Consider the following 20,773-nt stretch of genomic DNA (forward strand, 5'->3'; position numbering starts at 1 on the left):
TGTGTGATTATTGTCTATAGGGCTGCAACTGTCAATTATTTTCTTAGCGATTATTCTATTGATTAATTTGTCAATTAATCAAGTGTTTTGTGTGTGTGTGTGTGTGTGTGTGTGTGTGTGTGTGTGTATATATATATATATATATATATATATACACACACACACACACACACACACACACACACACACACACACACACACACACACACACACACTTCTAATAGACTTTTTTATAATCGACTAAATTGATTGATCTGATTAACCACTTAAGTGAAGTCCTATTTGATTCTTTCTTTGTGGTACAACAGTGTAACGCAAGAATTGTGAAATTGCTGATCTATTTTATAATATAGATTATGTGATTAAAATAGATGATTTCTTATAATAGATTAAATGGATTTAGTTCAATTAACTGTTGCACCCCTAGTGTATATGATTACTATTTAAGTCCTTCAGGGTATGGTTGTGTCTGTCCTGTGTTTCCAGTGTTACCCCTGACATAAACGCCTTAGTGACTAAGCAAGCATCATGATCTAGCTCTGTACTGGCTCATGTTGCCATGTGTTGCACAATTAGTGTGTGTGTGTTCCTATGTCTTTTCTGGTTTAATGCATTCCCAAGCACTGGCTAATGCATTAATTCTCAGCCAAACCCTCTGCCTCAGGTGGTGCAAGATACGGCATTGCTGTGTGTTTTATCGGTCTTTTTGTGTGCTAGCATGACGCATATAGCTTGCAGCTTTTAATGTCATTTTAAATGTCCGCATCAGGGTGGAACTGGGCAGCTTATCGACATAATTAATATTGACCTCATGATATGAGACTACATTGTCTGGAATTTATGGTTATCAATATAAAAATATCCTGATATAGCTGCCTGCTGTCTGCATTACCGTAAAGTGATACAATGTGGCTCTGCTGATTTCATTCTCTGCCTCTCTCTCTTCTCTCTCCGTTTCGCTCTCCCTCTCTCGCTGTCTGAGGCCATGCGTTTGGAGTCATGGGGTATTGCCTATGCAGGGAGTCTAAATCCCAAGACAGTTGAGCCACTGTGGAAGTACGCCCTTAGGTCAAGTTTAAGGTTTGCACCTCACTCACTAGGGATTTGCCGCTGTGCTCATTGGCCCAACACCACCAACTAGTGATGGGTGATGTGGACAGAATCAAATATCAAATATTAAAATATAAAATATAAAAATATTTAATACTTTTTACTCTCTCTGTCTCAGAGGAGGGCTGTGGACAGTTCAGAAAGCTGCCTACCAGTGATATCAGCGGTAGGCAGGTTTGGTCATTATAACTATAAAGATTTCAAACTTTTATTTATATTTGCGAATGCGGAAGGAGCTTACTATGTAACCCTGCTCAGGTTGTGTGTGTGTCTGTGTGTCTGTGTTCATGCTCTCATTGGCTCGCGCCCCCATGTGACTCACATGCGTGCACTGCCTGTAAGCAGCTGCCAGAGTGCGCCAGAGTGCAGGAATTTAGACAATGCTCTGATTACAATGCACAACAGCCTGCAACACACACACACACACACACACACACACACACACACACACACACACACACACACAATGTCAATGTTCTCTCCCCATCACGGTGAAATAACACGGATTACAAGTCCGTAAATACACAATATTTTCGAGCTGCGTTCGCTTCCAGCGTTCGCGCGTCTTACTTGTTTTATTACTGCAAGAACAATGCCTTCTATTTCAGCATACTAACGTTCTAGCAAGAGTTTCTGTAGTTTCTATTAGCTTGGAATCGTGTGTGTGTGTGATCGTTGTGTATAGGTCTGCAACTGTCAATTATTTTCTTAGCGATTTTATTCTATTGATTAATTTGTCAATTAATCAAGCATAGATGAGCATTATGGGTGACATGCTCCTTAAAGGGTAAGACCACTTTGGTAGAGGTTTGGGTTGTGTAGTTACCTTGCCATGATGTAACTCCAAAGGTGGGCAAGAAATCACAAATAATTGCTCCATTGATTAGAAATTGATAATTCAAAATATGCTCCTCATTGACTTACATTGTACGGTAAAACAGCTCTCAAAGTCACTCCTTTAGCACATAAATGAACCCAAACATAGCTGATTCAGACAATATAGAGCATCACCAAACCCAGTACTGTTTATTTTTTAAATAAAAATGTCAACTTCCTGTTGATTTTACTATTTGAAGATCTGGATCCGGATCCGCGGATCCAGTCCAGGTTTTCTACTTATTAAAAATGGCAAAATCAACAGGAAGTTGACATTTTTATTTAAAAAAAAACAGTACTGGGTTTGGTGATGTTCTATATTGTCTGAATCAACTTTGTTTGCGTTCGTTTATGTGCTAAAAGAGTGACTTTGAGAGCTGTTTTACCGTACAATGTAAGTCAATGAGGAGCATATTTTGAATTATCAATTTCTAATCAATGGAGCAATTATTTTTTATTTCTTGCCCACCTTTGGAGTTACATCATGGCAAGATAAATACACAACCCAAACCTCTACCAAAGTGGTCTTGCCCTTTAAGTGAATAAAACCAGGAGAAGATAACCCGGCTTAAGCCATGTTATGATATCCAAAATCCCAGACGATATCTACAATAACAATTTTGATATAATATTGATATATTGCCCAGCCCTATGATATCACTGTCTTTATTACAATATGCAAGAATTGCAATGTAATATAGGTAATAAATACAAAAACATTGCAAACACCCCCCAGGTTGTTCACCAGCAGCACTATACAGTACCTACTTCTAGGAATTCTAGATAGTCATGTGTTGAGTGCGTGCAAGAGTGTGTGTGGGGTGGGCGCTATCCTGTGTGTGTTTGTGTGTGTTTCCCCAGCAGTGTGACGTAAGCAAAGCCCCTGTGCCTTCCCCTTCCTGTTTCATGCGTAGATCTCGGCGGATTTGGGTCTGATTAGCCTGGATTTGCATTGGTTAATTTCGGGTCTCACTCATTAACCACTTAACCCTCTATACTAGTAAACTAATACTTGGTTGACCTGGGTCTGCTCTGCACTTGGTCCACTCTTTTTTTTCCCCCTCTACATTAAATCTCTATGGTGAAAATGGTAAATAATATTTACAAGCTCACAACGCCCCATGTTGTGACACGTGAGAATAGGGCTGCTAGGGTTCAAGCAGTTAAAATAAGATCTGGTACACTCAGAGTTAAATTTACACTCATGATTTGACAGTGTAAAAAGTTTGGGAATAGCAGAACAGTGAATGAAGAGAGAGATAGCGTTGTTGGTATCAGGCCTATAATGTAGGGCAAAGATCAGGGATGAGATCGGATGATGAATCACAACAACAGCTGTGCAGTCAGGGCCTGATGCAACACACACCACCACGTTGGATCATATAAGCTGCCATTCATTATTTTTATATTGTCGCTGTAGGGTGGAAACCTTGAATGTTCAAAAACGGTTATTTTTTTATTAAAAAATTGAAATTAAATTTTTTTGAAAAATTGCCGATCTAACACGTAGATGGTAGATCTGCTATTTTCACTACTTTTTGTGCGACACTGTTGACGAAGTACAGCATTAATTTTACAAAAAAATATAAAAGGTTGAAGTGCGTGTGAGTGTGAGAACGTGCACACATTGGGAGTCATCTGTGTGACAAATGTCTCTTCACCAGTTTTCAGGGGGTTGTGATTCCCTCCCAGCAAAGTGAGATGACATCTCACATTACTCCTGCTCGATGACAGACTGGAGCAGAATAATGTGTGAACGGGGACTCCATTAGCTCTGTGACCCTTGAAGCGGTTCTCACCAGTTTTTTTTCCTTCTTTTTTTTCTCCCTTTCCATCTTCCAGCACGCATAAGCTACCTCCATCCTATACACATACCCATTCTACTAGTTCTCCTGGTCGTCTTCATTAGGGCCTAGTCATTACTGCTCTAAAATGACATTATACTTCTGAAGAAATTATACTTAATTTTCTTTCTTTCTTTTTAATTTTGTTTTACCCCACGGTTTTGCAACCCAATTTTTTTCACCCAGTGACAATTGTCTTAAGTAATCCTGGGAGCTATACTCCCTTTGCCAGCCTAGGGAGAGCCCAGAGCCAAGCTCATGCCTCCTTCAATGCATGAGCGCTAACAAGCCGCCTTATCACCCGACAGGGGGAGTTTCCCTAGAAGACATTATACTTCTAAACAATAGTGGCAATTTGTATACTATATAGAGCATCTCCAGAGCTCAAGGATGCTTATTGTAAATTGGATGACCAGTAAAGAAAGTTAGGCAGAGCTAACTTTCTTTTGTGTGTGGCAAGTGTATCATTGTCCACTTTGTCTTTTTTTTTGTAAGTACACTGTCCAAGTATTGATTGGAGTGTGTGAGTGAGTGTGGCTGGTGTCTGCTCTGCTGACCATATCCTGGATCTTTCCTACATAAGTGAAATATTTCTTTAATGGAAAACGGTCTAATTTTCTTTCCTTAATGACAGGACGCTGACTCCTAAAGTCAAGCAGACTCATCCACTTTATACTCGTCTGATAATGATGACACTAATGGCTTATTTATTCCTGCTCGTCTTTTCTCCCCCTTGTCTCTGATGGGGAGGTCGGCGTGCACTGCTATCTCTAGTCCCTCTCCTCACTGTTGCGTTTCCACTCTTTTTTACCTTATTTGTTTATTCAGACGGTACACCGCATATTAATGAACTTTACATATCAATGCAACGTAAATACATCGGATTTAGCAGAGATGCCAATTTACATCCGCAGTCCCCAAAAGAAACATAAAAACATCTTCTTGTCCTATGTCCCTCAGCACCCAAGTTACCTTATACAGTAAGTACCAGCCTGGCCCAGGGGGCTAGTGTCCAGTGTCTTGGAAACAGCCATCTCAGGTGACTCGGTAGAAAAACACAATTTACCTGTTGCGAGCCAAGAGGCGCTTGCTGTGTTGTTTTGTAAAGACAGAGGGACGGAGGGGTGCAATTTGTATCGCACGGACGCATGCACGCACGGACGGACGCACGCAATTAGTTGTGTATGCTTTGTGTAACTTCCACCATTGATAAAACACACCAACTATAAACACGGGCAGTAGTTGAGGTAGTTATTTATTTCTTACTTTATTACAATATGCAAGAATTGCAACGCAATATAGGTAATTAATGCTAAAGAAATTGCACCCCAGGTTGTTCACCAGCAGTATACCTACTTGTGGAATTCTTGGTAGTCATGTGTTGAGTGAGTGCTATCCTGTGTGTGTGTGTGTGTGGGGTGAGTGCTATCCTGTGTGTGTGTTTCCCCAGCAGTGTGATGTAAGCGAAGCCCCTGTGCTTCTCCCCCTTCCTGTTTCATGTGTATGTGTAGATCTCGGCGGATTTGGGTCTGATTAGCCTGGACTTACATTGGTTAATTGCGGGTCTCGATTCTACACATTGCAACCAATGAGCCTATGTGAGCCCGGGCTATGAGGGGATTAGTTATTAGACGTAAGGGAGCATAATGTGTAAGACATGGCCAGCGATCCATGCACCCCACAGTCATGGGTATCAACTCCCCCCAGCTGTCTGTTGTGCTTGCTTGCTGGTTGGAGGTAACTGGTGGGAGGCAAGCTTTTTAAAGATGTGCTTTTTATGGCGTGGCTCTGCAGGAATGTTGCTGTCTATGAGGGTCTCTCTGTGTGTCTGCCTGTGTGCCCGGAGCTAATCTTGCAAACGCTGGACCGATCAGCGCCAAATTTCTTGTGCACACTGCCAGTAGGCCACAGAAGTACCTCCTACATAAAGTATGCAAACACATATACATTATTTTATACTTTTCTTTTTTTTTATAATTGAAGTCAATGAGGCTATGAACGGCCTGAAACCTTGACCAATTTGGGAGTCGTATATCACAAATCACTGACATCACAGGCTGGTCACATGAAGTCCGCAAATCCACATTGAAGCCACACCGTACGTGGATCCCAAAATCCACATAAGATTTTTTTTTTTTGCTGTACAGGGAAAATGAGTGTGAATGACCATTATACCATTAAGAAGGAAGAACAATGACCTGGGTGTGCATTTTTCTACCCATGGACTCCGACTTAAAGGGACACTGGTACACTCTGCCCTTTTTTGTACCCAACTCCCATTGTTTGGAAATTGTGTATATTGTGGCAAGAAACGTACAAAACAAAAAACACAATTATATCAAATGCACCATATGACGTCATGGCATGGATATTTCTACATTTTGCAAGCTCTAAAACACGTTCCTAAGATTGTTGTTTTTTGCCACACTACTGTATGATCTCACATTAGAATAATGCGATTTAGGTTAAAAGTCGATTGTCCTTTTTATCCTTTTTGTTCTTTTTCAAGATGCTCACTATGGGCGCGTGCACACACACGCACACAGACCCAAGACTAATTTATGTCTCTCACAACCCCCCCTCTTCCCCATTCCTTCTTTCCAAGTGATGGACACCAAGGCGGTGTTTGCGGCCCTCTATGCTGTGTGCGAGGAGAATGTGGCGTTCTTCTCGGGGGGTGCCAAGGGCTCCCAGAGTGAACCGGCTCGTCGTCTGGTGGACTCCATGACGTTGATCCAGGAGCACGGACATAGCCTGGAGCCCGTCATCACTGGTTTCGCCGCCATCTACCACATCTTCGACTTCGACCCACACATACCTGCCAATGGCTACCGTTCCCTGGTCAAGGTACGGGATCTGTCGCTGACCGTTACCAGGGTGGGGGCCTTAATAACATCAAAGTTACAAGTCCAAGGCAATGGATGGAAGGGAACAAAAATTGCCCTGCATGTTTTCTGTTAGAATAGCTTTACATTTTCTAGTTCAGATTAGGGCTGTCAAAAGATTAAACATTTAAAACGGATTAATCACAGTTTAGCTGTGATTAATTATGATTCATCACCATTTGTAAATCTGCCCAAAATATTCCCGTTTTCCCAAATATTCCCATTTTCTCTGTATATTGTTGTGGGAATGGAAAAAGGTGGCATATATATATATACATTTTACATTTGTTCATTATGACAAATGAAAACCAAGTGTGCACCCTTGGTTATGCTAATGAAGGAAGGGGTGATAATGGCAAGGTTTATTTACAAGCCTACTTACAGTAGTGAGAATGGAAGAGATCAGTGGATGTTGAGTATGTGTCTCACATTGTCTGCAGTTAGTAACGGAGCTGCTCTGTTATCAATACACTCACATGCTAGAAGGGTTGTACCTGACACAAGAAGTTGATTCAAATACATTCCAACATTTCATTGCATTAATTATGTAAGTTAATTATCCCAATTAATGCACAAATTGTGACAGCCCTAGTTCAAACTTAATATCTTGTCGTAAAATAACTACTGATACTGATGACTTTATGTGACTCCTAACATTTAGCAAATACACTTAACATGTTGCAAAGAGGAGATGGTTAAACAGGTGAGGAAATCCTATCAGTGACTGTACATTCGACTTGGGCTGCACAATTAATTGCTAATAATCTAAAATATTGATTTCATGTTTCACAATTACTGTATGTCATTGTGAAATTTTGCATTGAATTGAATTCAAACTCATTTGGTCAGCTGTTGGTCGTGAAGGACCAACAGCTGATTGATCATTACACAGGGTTTAATAACCAGAACCTTGTTCATCCCATCTCCACATCCATCATGCTGACAGAGGAGCAATATAGTCAAAGAGGTCATTACAGAGCATTTGATCAAAGACATGGCACCGATGAGCACAATTAACAAAAAAAAGGCACTAAGAAAATGATAAAAAAATATATAATTTCCCCCAAAAAATCATTACCAATTATCATGATTAATAATTGTGATTACACTATTAAACAAAATAACTTTAACCATAACTTTAAACCATATACAGTACTCTGTACCTGCCCACAGCAACCGCTTACTTGCCAAGGTAGGGTTCTACTATGTTAGGGTCGTCTGTGTGCTATACGTCTTACCATCACTTCTTACTTGTGTCTACGGTTACAGTATGTGTGCATGTGTTTCTACACTCACTTCTTGGAAGGTGGATATCATAAACTATTTTGTTCATCTGTTGCATGCGGAGGGGGTGCAACGTTTTAGCAATCGCTCCTCAGATATGTCTGTCTGTGGGCGTGAACCCCCCATCCCCACCCCACCGCCTTCCCGGAGACTGATCAAGCCCACAAGACACGCTAATCTTATTGGTATTCTCCCCTTCCCACGAGGAGCTGCCCAACCATCCATTCTCTGCCTTGATATCTCCCTTTGTCTCAAGGTCAGCCCATTTGTTTTACAGATTGATTTTATGTCGGAGTATCAGGATAGATAAATTCCTTCAGCTGCGCAGTATCACCCCTCACCGCCACTGTACGTACTGTACTGTTCTCTCTCCCCACTGTTATTGATGAAACATCACTATACTTCCCATGCTGCCGCCCACCGCTATCGAACAAATCTAGCGGACGAAGAAAATGAGTACTCGTCTGTTTCCCCTCTTCTCGTCCCTCTTCCCCGCTCTTTTATTCTCCCTTCTTTTAATCCCTCTTTGTCCCCATAGTGCTGGTTGGTCTAATGCGTAATACCCTGTGTGAGAGCCCAATGCACTAATATTAACCCATTTAGACCGGGAAAGCATCTGTGTCATTTTTAGGTTTCTTTGGCTATTCAAAAATAGCAGATATACAAGCTTGTAAGCAAACACTTAACCAAATCTTTGCTTCTGGGGATTCTATAAGTGTCTTTCTGGGGATTCTATAAATGTCTTCTGAATCCTAACAGTTTTATGAAAAACGTATGTTGCTATAATATCAGTGGTGCTCAAACTTGTCAAGGACCCCCAAAATTATAAATATTTGGCCGCGGACCCCCATCTCAAAATATTTATTTCCAGGGACCCCCATGAAGCAAAGATTTGAGTTACAAATGTTCCCTTTATATTCAAATATTCGCAAAAATGTGCACGATTTTGCAAAAATAGCAGATCTACAAGCTCATAGCGCGACACAGAGTGCCACGCTATGAGCTTGTATATCTGCTATTTTTGAATAGCCAAAGAAATCTTAAAATGACACGGATGTTTTCCCGGTTTTAATGGGCGAAATGAGTCAAACAGCCCAGGAGAGCCTCCTGCTTCAAGGGCTGCAATTAAAAGGGGGATATCTGGGCCACTATCTGCTCCACCACGGGGGGGGGTAGTGTCTGCCGCTATCCTCAAACACACCGAGGGAGGGACATCATTATGTTCAGTTCTGAATGCTTAAACTAAAAGAAATCTGGTTGAATTTGCCTCATGTCTATACACCCAGTTATGGATCATTACTTCAAAACCAAGCAATTGTTTGAACAGGTCTTTTTTCTTTTCTTTTCTTTTCTTTTCTTTTGGGAACTAAACGTTTTTTTGTTGGTGAAGTTTGGCACTACTGTTATTGAATTATACATAAAGAATAATAAGCATTCAAAGTGCCGTCTTGCCTTTTCCCAAAAGTATGTCTAAAAGCAAAGTGTAAAAAAAAAGCATACTTGAGATTTGTTCATACCAAGGAACAATTTCAGAACAAAAATGATGAATGAGTTTGTAGAAATGCTTGTACGAGTGCTTTACATAAAGGGATTACGGGAGAGTCCATGAGACCAAATTTCTACCGCTTAACCGAGCGACATTCCCCACCTGACCCCCAGGGTATCAATGGAAGAGCAGCGAGACCACTTACAATCACTGCACATGTGCTAGTTATACTGTATTAACATGGTTTACCATACAGATTGGTTGAAATCATGTTTTATTCATTAACCACTCTGTACTTAATGAAATAATACTTAGTTGACCGGGGTCAGCGCTGTACTTTGATGCTATCGGAATCTATATTCAAAGAATCAATAGAATATTTGTGTCCGAGTAGCTCAGTTGGTAGAGCTCTTGCCTTAGGACCTCAAGGTCATGGGTTCGACCGCCAACTCGGCGTATGAGTAGCACGGCTTGGGTGCTGCAAGTCGTGGGAGCTGATGGTAGATTTGGCGCTCCACCTCAGCAGTCCATCTCCCAGGGGTCTAGCGCTTTGTAATGGGGATAGACTCCCGCGCTACTTAATAGAATATACTTGCAAAACATATCGAGTATCTTTGCACTTACTGTAGGGCTGGGCAATAATATTGATCGATAATGAGATATGAGACTAGATATCGTCTGGGATTTTCGATATCGTAATATCATGATATGGCAAGTGTTTTAATGTTTAATGTTTAACTCATTCAGTGCCACATGACGTCTAAGACGTCATAATCTCTCAAGAACAGATTCTGCTCTGCGTTTGAATCTGTCGGGGGGGGTTCGTCATATCGCGTACGCACTGGCCTACAAGTGGGCGTGCCTTCAGATCAGGAAGCAGGCCGCGCTTTACCCAATCAAATGTAGTGGGCGGGATTCACGTGTCCGTCGATCCTTCCCCACTCGAAACAAACCGAAACTAATTTAACAATAGCGTCCGTGGAGCAGACAAAACCACGGAAAGATATTCACATTTTAACTTACTCTTTCATCATAGAAACATGTGGGCTTATAACCAAAACGATCCATGTTCTCTGGGAGAAGTGGTGTTAGTGTTCCGTGTAGAAATACTGTTAGTGGGAATGAAAACATAGTCGCACCACCGGAAGTGATGCGCTGAAGGCAGACCAAAACCCCGGTTTCCTTGCGCACGGGTGCTACGTCAACTTCCTCCCAGAGCCAACTGAGATAGTCAAAAACAGCAGAGGGCGCTGTTTTTCCTTTTCATTTGGCGATGGGTTCCCAGATTGAAGACGTCATGGCCTGAGCGCCCTGAGCGCCACGTGACGTCTAAGACGTCATAAAAAATAAATAAAAAAACGTTTTTTTTTTGTTTGTTTTTTTTTAAAAAAAAATTCCGAACCCAAGATATGATGATTTGAAGATTTGCTGCTCCATTCACTTCTTGTTTAACTTCTTACTGAAAAAGGCTGTATCTCGGTTCCTAAGCACTGTTTTTTTACAATGAATTTTGGCTGTGGCACTCAGAACCAAACTGCCATAAATAAGAATGGCACTGAATGAGTTAATCACCTATGCCCTATTTTATATTTTAAAAAATTGCAAAAATACAAGATCTATTTGTGACTGGTGTAACCAGTCCTACATTTAGCTGGCAAAAAAGGGCTGAATTGTACCGTCTGTCTTGCTGTGCTTTTATGCCCATATGAGGACATCTCTGTATCTGTCTGTCCTTGCCCCTTTTATGGCCATATATGGAGATCCCTGATGTGTTCAGTATACGTTATGTTTGGCATGCCCATATATGGGCATATCGGTTGGTATTAGCGGGTGCTCACTGCTTTTAGGACAAGGAACTGACTGATCAATCCAGTGGTCTGCAAGATTAGCCGCGGACTCGCAACCAGACAGACGCACACACAGGCCCCATAGGAGCCACCCATGCCGTAAAAAGAATCTTTTTCGTAGCTTGCTTTAGCAAAGCTGCTCTATAAACGGGCCGCGATCAAGGGGCGTGCACTTCCATTCATGTTTATACCCCTACCCAGGAAAGGGGGCGTGCCTGTAAAAAAGGATCTAACCGTTGCTCTGACTGTGGGCGTCGGGTTACAGAGTGTGGCAGTTTGATTGACAGCATCTATTTGCAGGGTGCTGCCCCCTCTCAGCTCCCAGGCAGAGGACACAGAGTTGGAGAATACTTAGTTTAAATCATAATAAATTATAGAGTGCAGCCAAAAAAATGCAAATACAATTTTCATTTTTTGTCTGCTCAGGGTTAGATAAAAACTACATTTTGTATTCAATTTCGTATTTGATAGGTTTTGGGACATTTTTTATTTATTATTAGTTTTATTTGCTCCTCTAATAAAAGGAAATAGCTATAGATTGAGTCTACTGTCTGCAGCAGTCAGTCAAGCCAGATAAAACAAATTCATAATAGAATGCACATTAATCAGTACTTTTTGCCCTAAATCCCCCAAAATGAGATTATTGTGATTTTTTGTTTAGCTTGCAAACTGCTATAAATTATAAATTATTTTTCTTGTTTTTTTGCATGTCTCCCCAGGTGGTACGATGCTGCATCCTCCACATCATCCACAAGGGGCGCTACATCACTGCCAACCGCCGCAGCATCTTCTTCCGGGCAGCGCACAACGCCGGGGAGATGGAGGCGTACTGCAGTGCACTGTGCCAGCTCCGCGCCCTCCTTTACCTGGCCCAGCGCCTCCTGCACGACAACAGCCACGGGAACCTCTTCTTCCAGGAGGAGAGCGGTCTCAGCCAGAGTTTCGTCCGCGAGTATTGCTCCATGCACAAGGGCTGCTTCTATGGCCGCTGCCTGGGCTTTCAGGTGAGGAGGATGGGGATGGAATGGGGAAGGGAGTTGGAGCTAAGGTGGCACTCCTGGGTGCAGTGGTAAAAGTAGCTGCCCACCACCGCAGAGTCTGGGGGGTTCGAATCCCAGCTTTGACGATCTTACACAATTGGCCCGTGTTTGGGGGAGGGAAGCCGGGCGGGGAGGGTGATATTTGTCACTACACGCACTCCCGACGGGATGGGGCAGCACCTGTCAGTGGGGAGTGTTGGGCGGGAGGAGTAGGTTGGGAGGCTCTACATCCTTCCGGTGGGGGCTCCTCACTGGCAGGTGAGCCAGTAGGATACAACAGCAGTAATAATTGCAACAAAAAAAAGGAGAAAAGAAGGAAGCACTCCTACGTGTGAATGGATACAGTGCAGCTGAACCGCATTTCAGCGTGCTTCAAACCTCACAAACCCTGAAGCTAATGTGCATGCCCAATTATAGATGTTTGCGTCGTGCTCAGCTTCGTTTTGTTTTTACTTCATTCTTGGTCTGAACGGAGCTTAAAGTGCAAGACCACTTTGGTAGAGGTTTGGGTTGTGTAGTTACCTTGCCATGATGTAACTCCAAAGGTGGACAAGAAATCAAAAATAGTTGCTCCATTGATTAGAAATTGATGATTCAAAATATGCTCCTCATTGACTTACATTGTTCAGTAAAACAGCTCTCAGGGGGAATTGGCATGTTGTGTAAAAAAGGGGGGAAGGAGGGGGTTTAAAGGGCTCCCATCATGTCCTCCCTCCTCTACCCAGCTAACACCCCCCCCCCCCTCCCCCAACCATCCCATCCTCTCTCCTCCCTACGACCCCATTCTCTTATTCTCTGTAATCCCATTTTTTCCTCCTCTGCTCCAGTTCACCCCAGGCATTCGGCCCTGTCTGCAGACCATTGCCATCGGCCTGGTGGCCTTCGGAGACAACTACAAACGCCACCAGTCAGGAATAGGTTTGTGTCTGGTCAACAACACACACACAGACACACACACACACACACACACACACACACACACACACACACACACACACACACACACACACACACACACACACACACACACACACACACACACACACACACACCACCGTCTAGCTACCTCATTCTCATTCACTGATCATTCTCTCGCTCCGTTCCGCTGCAATATGACTCCCCGGCCCTCGACAGCGTGTAACTTTTTGATGTTTCGTGTGTGTTCATATCGCCGATGCTCTTTCATGCTCTGAAATATATATGAGGTACACCAGTTAGCCCAGGGACTCCAGAGTGTTTTTAAACACGCAACGCACGCACATCCACACACAGCCATAGATACGCACAGAGGCAGGAATATTAAGAACAAGGACAATCACACAGACACATACACGCGTGCATGCACGCTCGCAAGTGCAACATACGCACACTAACAAATATTTGAACACGCAATCCAATGTAGAGAGCAAACTAAACAGCCTTGAGAAATGGTCCCTCCCTGCCCTTACTGTGTCTTGTGCTCTCTGCTGCGCCACAGTGGAGGCAGGAGAAATTGCACCCGGTGAGTACTATAATGACCCTCAACCACCCTTTGCTTTCATAGTCTTCTCGTCTAGGCACTATGTCAAAGGGAAGATGTTTTGGTCTATGGTCCCTGATAGATCTAGTTAGTTCCACATACGAGGCACATTAACCACTTTAAACCTGGCGTCACTATTTTGGGCCTGTCATTATAGGTGAAGAATTTCCAAAATAGCGCATTTTTTTTAATGGGGCTTAAGTGGTTAAAGGTGTCACTAGATGTCCTTATCTTCTGCATTGGACGTTGCTGTGGAGCACAGTGGTCACATGGCTGCGTTCATATTGAGGAAGGAAAAAGGGCAGACTTTCTCCACTTCCGTAGATTCCGATTCACACAGCATCTCGTGTAAGAGAAGTCATGGGAACGGAAGCTGCATAGTGTGAAGTCAGCCTTGATCTCATGTGTGTGTGTGTGTGTGTGTGTGTGTGTGTGTTTGTGTGTGCGCACGCACACAGATCTTACAAAAGCTTTTTTGTTTCAACACAGCACCTACCACAGTAGAATGGGACGTTTAATTCCCATAGAACTTATCTAATGGACGAATAGGTTGGCATTGCTTTACTCTTTTAATAGAAGAATCAATTTGGAAAATATGTGTTGTTTACCAGATGGCCTAGTGAAAGAAATTGCCTCGGTATATACAGTGACTGGCAAAATTATCGTTTTTTGTGGCGCTATTCGACATAGCTGGCCGCTTGCTGACCTCATATTTGAAACTGAAGAGTCAACAAAACATTGAAGTTGCTGTGAATGAAACTAAAAGCCAATTAAACTGCACAGGCTTCTGAGCTAAAATGCTCTCAGAAGTTAAATAAACCAAAGGTGGTCACTTTTAATCTCACTCTGGTTCTCTTCATCTCTCTATTCTTTCTCCCTCTTTCCATTTCTGTCTCAGTGAGTTGATGTGTTGTGATGTTTTAAGTTGAATGTGCCTGCACTTCTGTCATTCACTCCCAACTTACTCTCCCTCTAATCGACCCTCCAATGTCCTCTTTTTTTTCTTGTCCCTTGTCTTTGACAATTCATTACTCTCTCCTCCCGTTTATCTAATCCCCTCTGCTAATTTGACCTTGCCAATTTATTTTCCTCAACACTGCTCCCCGCACGTGGTTTCGCATTGCGGATGCCATTTTCTCATTCCTTTCCCTTTTTACAAACTCTCCTCTTCTCCTCAACTCTTCTTCCACCCATACCGTTCCTCTACCCTCCTCTGACCCACCCGTCCCTCATCCTCCATCTGTTCCCTGCCCTCTCTGTGTTCGCCCTCCTCTCTCAGGCGTAGCAGCGAGTTCGTTCTTCAACTCTGGTAAGTACGCCATCGACCCTGAGCTCAGGGGCGCAGAGTTCGAACGCATCACCCAGAACCTGGACGTGCATTTCTGGAAGACTTTCTGGAACATCACGGAGACTGAGGTCCTGTCGGTGAGTCGGACTTGAATCACACACACACACACACACACACACACACACACACACACACACACACACACACACACACACACACACACACACACACACACACACACACACACGTAGGTAGGCATATGTATTTACCTACACATACCCAGTGATCTGTCAATCTATGGACACCCATACATGAATATATTATCTTGCATACACACACACTAACCATATATGTTCATGTTACTGTACCCACACACACACACACACACACACACACACACACACACTTGTGTCTCTCAGCTATGCACTCTCTTTCTTTATCCTTTAATATATCTCTCGATTTCTGTCTCTCCCTCCTCTCTCTGTCTCTCCAGGGTCTGGCCAGTATGACGTCCACCCAGGTCAAAGTGAACCGTGCCCTTTCCGTCCCCGCCATACCATTTGACCTGCCAATGGTGACCAACCCCACCATGTATGTAACCATAGAACCGCCAACGGCACACATCGGCCCCGCCCCCGTCCAGATGAGGCTCATCTCCTATGACTTGCGTGAAGGACAGGTAACCTGGAACCTGTATATTCCAGTTCACAGTATTGTGTAATAGTAGCACGTTTAAATACCGTACAATTCCACATTGTTTAATCTGACAGGAGACTGGTTGAATTTCACAGCAGGCTTGATTATTTAAAGTGAGTTGAGTCTTTAATTTATTTATTTTCAGCTTTATTTAGATGTAAATAAGTCTTGCATATCAGGCACGCTATATATAATTAGGCACCACTGGTGCATAGGAGAGGAGTAGGTTACTGAACCTCAAAAGACCTTCTCGGTTTCAGTTTTCACACATTTCAAAAAATTCTTATTTTAACCACATGAACCCTAGCATCCCTATTCTGGGCATGTCTTTTGACATTCAGCGAAAATAGGAGAGCTTCTAGATCAGCTTTTTTTGGCCAACGAGATTTGGTGTAGAGGAGGAAAAAGGAAGGGGCCAAGTACAAGAACCCTGGGGGACCCCACGCTGGGCAAGACCTGGGATGTTGGTTGTCTAGGAAGTTGACAACCGGAAATGGTTGAATTTGGCGGAAGTACCGCCCAAGGAAATGACGTTGATGCTTTACAAATCTGTTAACATTCTCCGTGAATGAAACGAGTGTTGTGATTGGTCAAGAAATATCGTTCCCGGGGGAAACGGAAATCCTGTCCACTCAGGACTTCCTAGACACTCGCTGCTTTAGGTCGTGACCAGGCTCTTCTCTTCGCAGATGAGTGAGGCTGGGACCGAGGCTAGGGGGACCCTGGTCAATGATATAGGGTTTAAGTGGTTAAATGTTCTAATTGACAAGCAAGAGCCAGTCTATGGGGTTTTCTTTTCAGAGTTTATAGTAGCTACATGGGGAAGATACTGATGGGACTTGAGCCAAGGTCACCATTTTAAGAATCCTTTCTGCAGCTTTGCGTTTAAATGCCTGGCGTCTGACCTGCCCTAAGTTTACGATAGCTTTCCTCATTAGGCTCTTTACGACCCACCACACATAGCAGTCACAGAGACAATGTCCTCTTAAAGATAATTGTTTTCCTAATTAATAATCTTAAGGTTTTCCCTGGCTGACTGCCTCTGTCTGCTTATCAATGACAAACCCTCCTCATCCGTTTTACATTTAATCTACTCGCTGTCTTTATGTGCCTCTGCTTCTCTATGAACTCTCTCTTTCTCTTTTTTTTCTCAGTTAAGCATCTATAACACCATTCCCTAGGGAGGGAGATCTCTCTCAACTCTCTTTATACCTCCCTCCTATTTTGTCTCTCTCTCCACTTCCTCCCTCTTTCTCTGTATCCTGGCATCCAACCAGACATGCTATCAGCAAAAACTTTGAGTCACTGATCTCGCTCCAACTAAACAACAGCATCCTTTTTTATTGTTGCAAAATACAAGCCTGCATTTCCCCTGACACCCTTCCATTTCTCCCTCCATCCCCCCCTGGTCTCCCTTGCTGCCCCCTCTCACCTCACTGTCTCCCCCTCAAAATCCCTCCGACACTTCATTCCTTTTTCCCTCTCTCCCTTGCTCTCCATCTAAATGCCATTTTAGTCCCTGAACATTCCTGCTTACCTCTCCCTCCCTCCCTCCCTCCTTTCTTCCCTTCTTCTCCTCTTCTCTTTCTCTCCCTACCTCCATCCCACCTTGTTTTTGTTAATAAATGGTTATTAGTGTTTCTCTTTGATGGTTCTGGCTAGTAGCAAGTTGCTACAGTGCAGTGTAGCTTATGCCCCCACTCTCGAACGGAGCCCATTGCTAACACAAGAATACACTATCAGACAGTTGGAAAACGGAGGCCTTCGTTTGCAGTGTCTGCACAGACTGCAGACCTTCAATAGAGTTGAGCAAACAAACACTGATTCAGTGTTTGCTGATCCTCTGAGCCGTTAGGCAGTTTAAATCAGTAGAAATAACTTCTGTTGGGTTGTGCACAAAGTCATAGCATCTGTTCTTTCTCTCTTTTGTCTATCTCTCTCTCCGTCTGTCTCCAGGACAGTGAAGCTCTGCTGTCTCTGTCCCGTGCTGAGGGGGGCTCTATCTCTCTGTCTCTGGGAATGAAGACCAAGCGCAGCCCCCCATCTCCCTACCTCGTGGTCCATTTCCATGGTGGAGGCTTTGTAGCCCAGACCTCGAAGTCTCATGAGGTAAGAGTCTCCACTCACTCACTCACTCACTCACTCACTCTAGCTTTCTCTCTCTCGCTCTTTCTCCCCTTCCCCCTTCTCTTTTTAATTTTGGCCATCCATTCGGTTTCATTTGGCAAGCAAGGTAAGGTGAACCAATCCTGTGAGTGCGGTCAAATCAATATTGAAGTAATTCAGCACAGGTCTGCATTTTACAGTGTCTAAACCACCTGCTTTATTATTTGAAAAGAATCTGGGCAGTTGGCTTACATTTAGCCTTTTTTGTTGTTGTTGTATATGTTAGGTAGGTATAAAGCCAAGAGAGGGACAGTGTGGATGAACAAAGGCAGAGGCAGGATTTGATCCTAGGCCAACAAGCGTTGGGATCCAGAGGAAATGTTTTACCCACTACATCTCTGATGGGCACATCTAAGCCTCCCCTTAATCCCTTTTTTCCTGTTTGTTCCATGACCAAGAATCAGAAATAATACAGACTTGGCGGAACAGTCCATTAAAATGCAAGTAGCAGCGGTGTGATTCACTCATTAGCCAAGAGAAAAGGCTTCCGCTGTTGGCCTTCAGAACTGCTATTCCACCCTACCTGGCGCCACCGGACTCTGGTCTCATTCTGCCGGGAATTTAACGCACTGTGACGTCAGCCAACAGCCTCCAATACACACACAGCAGACTCACTTCCTCTGTGAACTCATCGATGCTTCAACTCCGACCGTGTTTTCTCAAGCTGATTGAAATTGAACTGCGGCTAATTAAAGTGTTGAGAAGACAGACACTTGTTGTCGGGGGGGGTTCTCGCTCAGTCAATAGTGCGGCTCATAATGAGCCACTACACTAATTACTGTGTAATTAATCCGCGCAAACTTGATTGACAGACTCTGACCTTTGAGAACCCCGCCCTTAACTACTAGTGAGCTGGAGGCTGAGGGCCAACCCTCTGTCGTCCTTTGGAGCCCTCTCCTCCTCGCTTTTCAGTTTAATCCCCTCGCTTCCTGTCACACTGTTGTGTCGCTCCACTGAGCTGAATCCGTGTAATGGATACACCACCGCGTATACACACACTTATGCCCGCATACACAAACAGGAGTTCAATACGTCTGTATATGTATGTATCTATGTGTATGTATGGTTGCTCTTGGGAAGAAACCTTGTATCTCCATATTTCAGTTCAGTTTTTTTCATGTAATAATTTTATACTTCATCGTATGACCGTGTCATGCAAATGCAGCGTAAGTATAATCTCACAACGATTTGGTGCGTTGTGAGCTGTTTTGGACATATAAGGTTTCTGTCTGACAGCGACACTATATACACAGACACACACACACACACACAAATTTGAAAGGCATAGATTGGCCCCTCTAATCCGTAAATCACTTTGTGGCCCGTTTCATGGACTTTGAACTGACTGGTGTGACGAGAGGCGATGGCACACAAAAGCAGTTGCTGGAGTCTGCGATCAAACTTCTGCCCTCTCCGTCTGTACGACAGTGACGGGATTATTTAAAGTCCTCCCTGCCTCCCTCGCTCCCTCCACTACCACCGCCTCCTCCTACACAGGCGCGTTCATCCGCCCTAGTCGTGTGAAGTGTGCGTGTGGTAGTGGGATGGTAAAAGCCAGTGTAAGACTAGGCTCTGTGAAATCACCAGAGACGCGGGCCGCCTTGATCTGTGGCTGCATAGCAACCAGAATATGTGAGCGATAGGGAGAAAGACTGACAGAGGGAAAGAGATGGGGAGAGGAGAAGATGAAGAGAATGGGGGGGAGTGAAGAGAGGAGGGGTGGGGAGAGGGATCTTAAAATGTGTGTGTGTGTGGGTTGGGGGTTGTCATGTTGTATTAACAGAAAGCCGTTACAAGCCCAGTGGAGAAAGATTACTCCAAGCACTAATGGAAGAAAGGCTCACGTTACCTAGTTTCTCTCTCTCTCTTCCTCCGTCCATCTGTGCACACATGTCCATAGTTTTTATTTTTTTCTCTTTCTATTAACATAACAATTTCCTTTCTTTGCACTTCATGTCCTCTGTTCACCTTTCCTTGCTTTTGCTGTCATACTTTCGCACAGTGAGTCCAACTGTAATGCCCTGTCCTATTTGTACTCCTCATTGACACTCCTGTCTTAATAACTTTAAAAAAAATCAAGATACAAAAGGTAAAATAGCACATCTACATGCCCACAACCTGTAGCATTGTGACTCATTGTGAGCGTGTAGATCTGCTATTTTTGCTATTTGTCATATGACACAAGTGCGTCACCGCCATAGCCGCGGTGACCTAAATTAGCTATCCAATATTTGTTTTCATTATAATACCGACAACCTGGAATTTTGATAAGTACATTTTAAGAACGAGAGATTTGTTTAAACTACAGTGTATTTCTTCTCCGACCTGCCGATGGCATGTCATAAAACTTCCATATTCTTGGCAGGTTGGAGAAACTAAACAAAGCTCTCATTCTTAAAATCTACTAATAGAAAAGAATATCAGCTTGGTATGGAAATGCTTCAAATATTTCCTGGTGGTTTGAAATATAATCAAAACAAATATGTCGAATGATTTGAGCTAATCTAGGTCACATTACAATGGCGATGATTCCCCCAAAAAGGGCACACCCGCTTTGGTGGTGATGCATTGCCGGTCTGGTGTATTATGTGACACATGTAAACACAGTCATGATTACGACGACTAAATATTCTGTACGCGGTAAAATCTGTATTGTTGACTTAACTTTGAGAATGCAAAAATGGACTCGCTGTCCTTTTTGTTTTCCATGCACAAAACAATGCTCAGTTTTT

The 20,773-nt window shown here is 43.4% G+C and overlaps 1 protein-coding gene across 2 annotated transcripts in view; it reads left to right on the forward strand.

The window, feature by feature from the left end:
• lipeb (lipase, hormone-sensitive b) overlaps positions 1-20,773 on the forward strand; it is a gene marked incomplete at its 5' end in the record, with an annotated part of 45,095 nt that overhangs the window by 8,172 nt on the left and 16,150 nt on the right. For both annotated transcript variants that reach the window (XM_080425595.1, XM_080425594.1), the window contains 6 exons: positions 6,436-6,677; positions 12,052-12,336; positions 13,200-13,290; positions 15,171-15,316; positions 15,673-15,858; positions 17,832-17,984. In XM_080425595.1, coding sequence (XP_080281721.1) covers positions 6,436-6,677; positions 12,052-12,336; positions 13,200-13,290; positions 15,171-15,316; positions 15,673-15,858; positions 17,832-17,984 — 1,103 coding nt within the window. The remainder of the gene's footprint in view (positions 1-6,435; positions 6,678-12,051; positions 12,337-13,199; positions 13,291-15,170; positions 15,317-15,672; positions 15,859-17,831; positions 17,985-20,773) is intronic.

This window comes from Gymnoscopelus braueri (genome assembly GCF_963280865.1).
Source record: "Gymnoscopelus braueri genome assembly, chromosome: 4".
Taxonomy (NCBI): Eukaryota; Metazoa; Chordata; class Actinopteri; order Myctophiformes; family Myctophidae; genus Gymnoscopelus; species Gymnoscopelus braueri.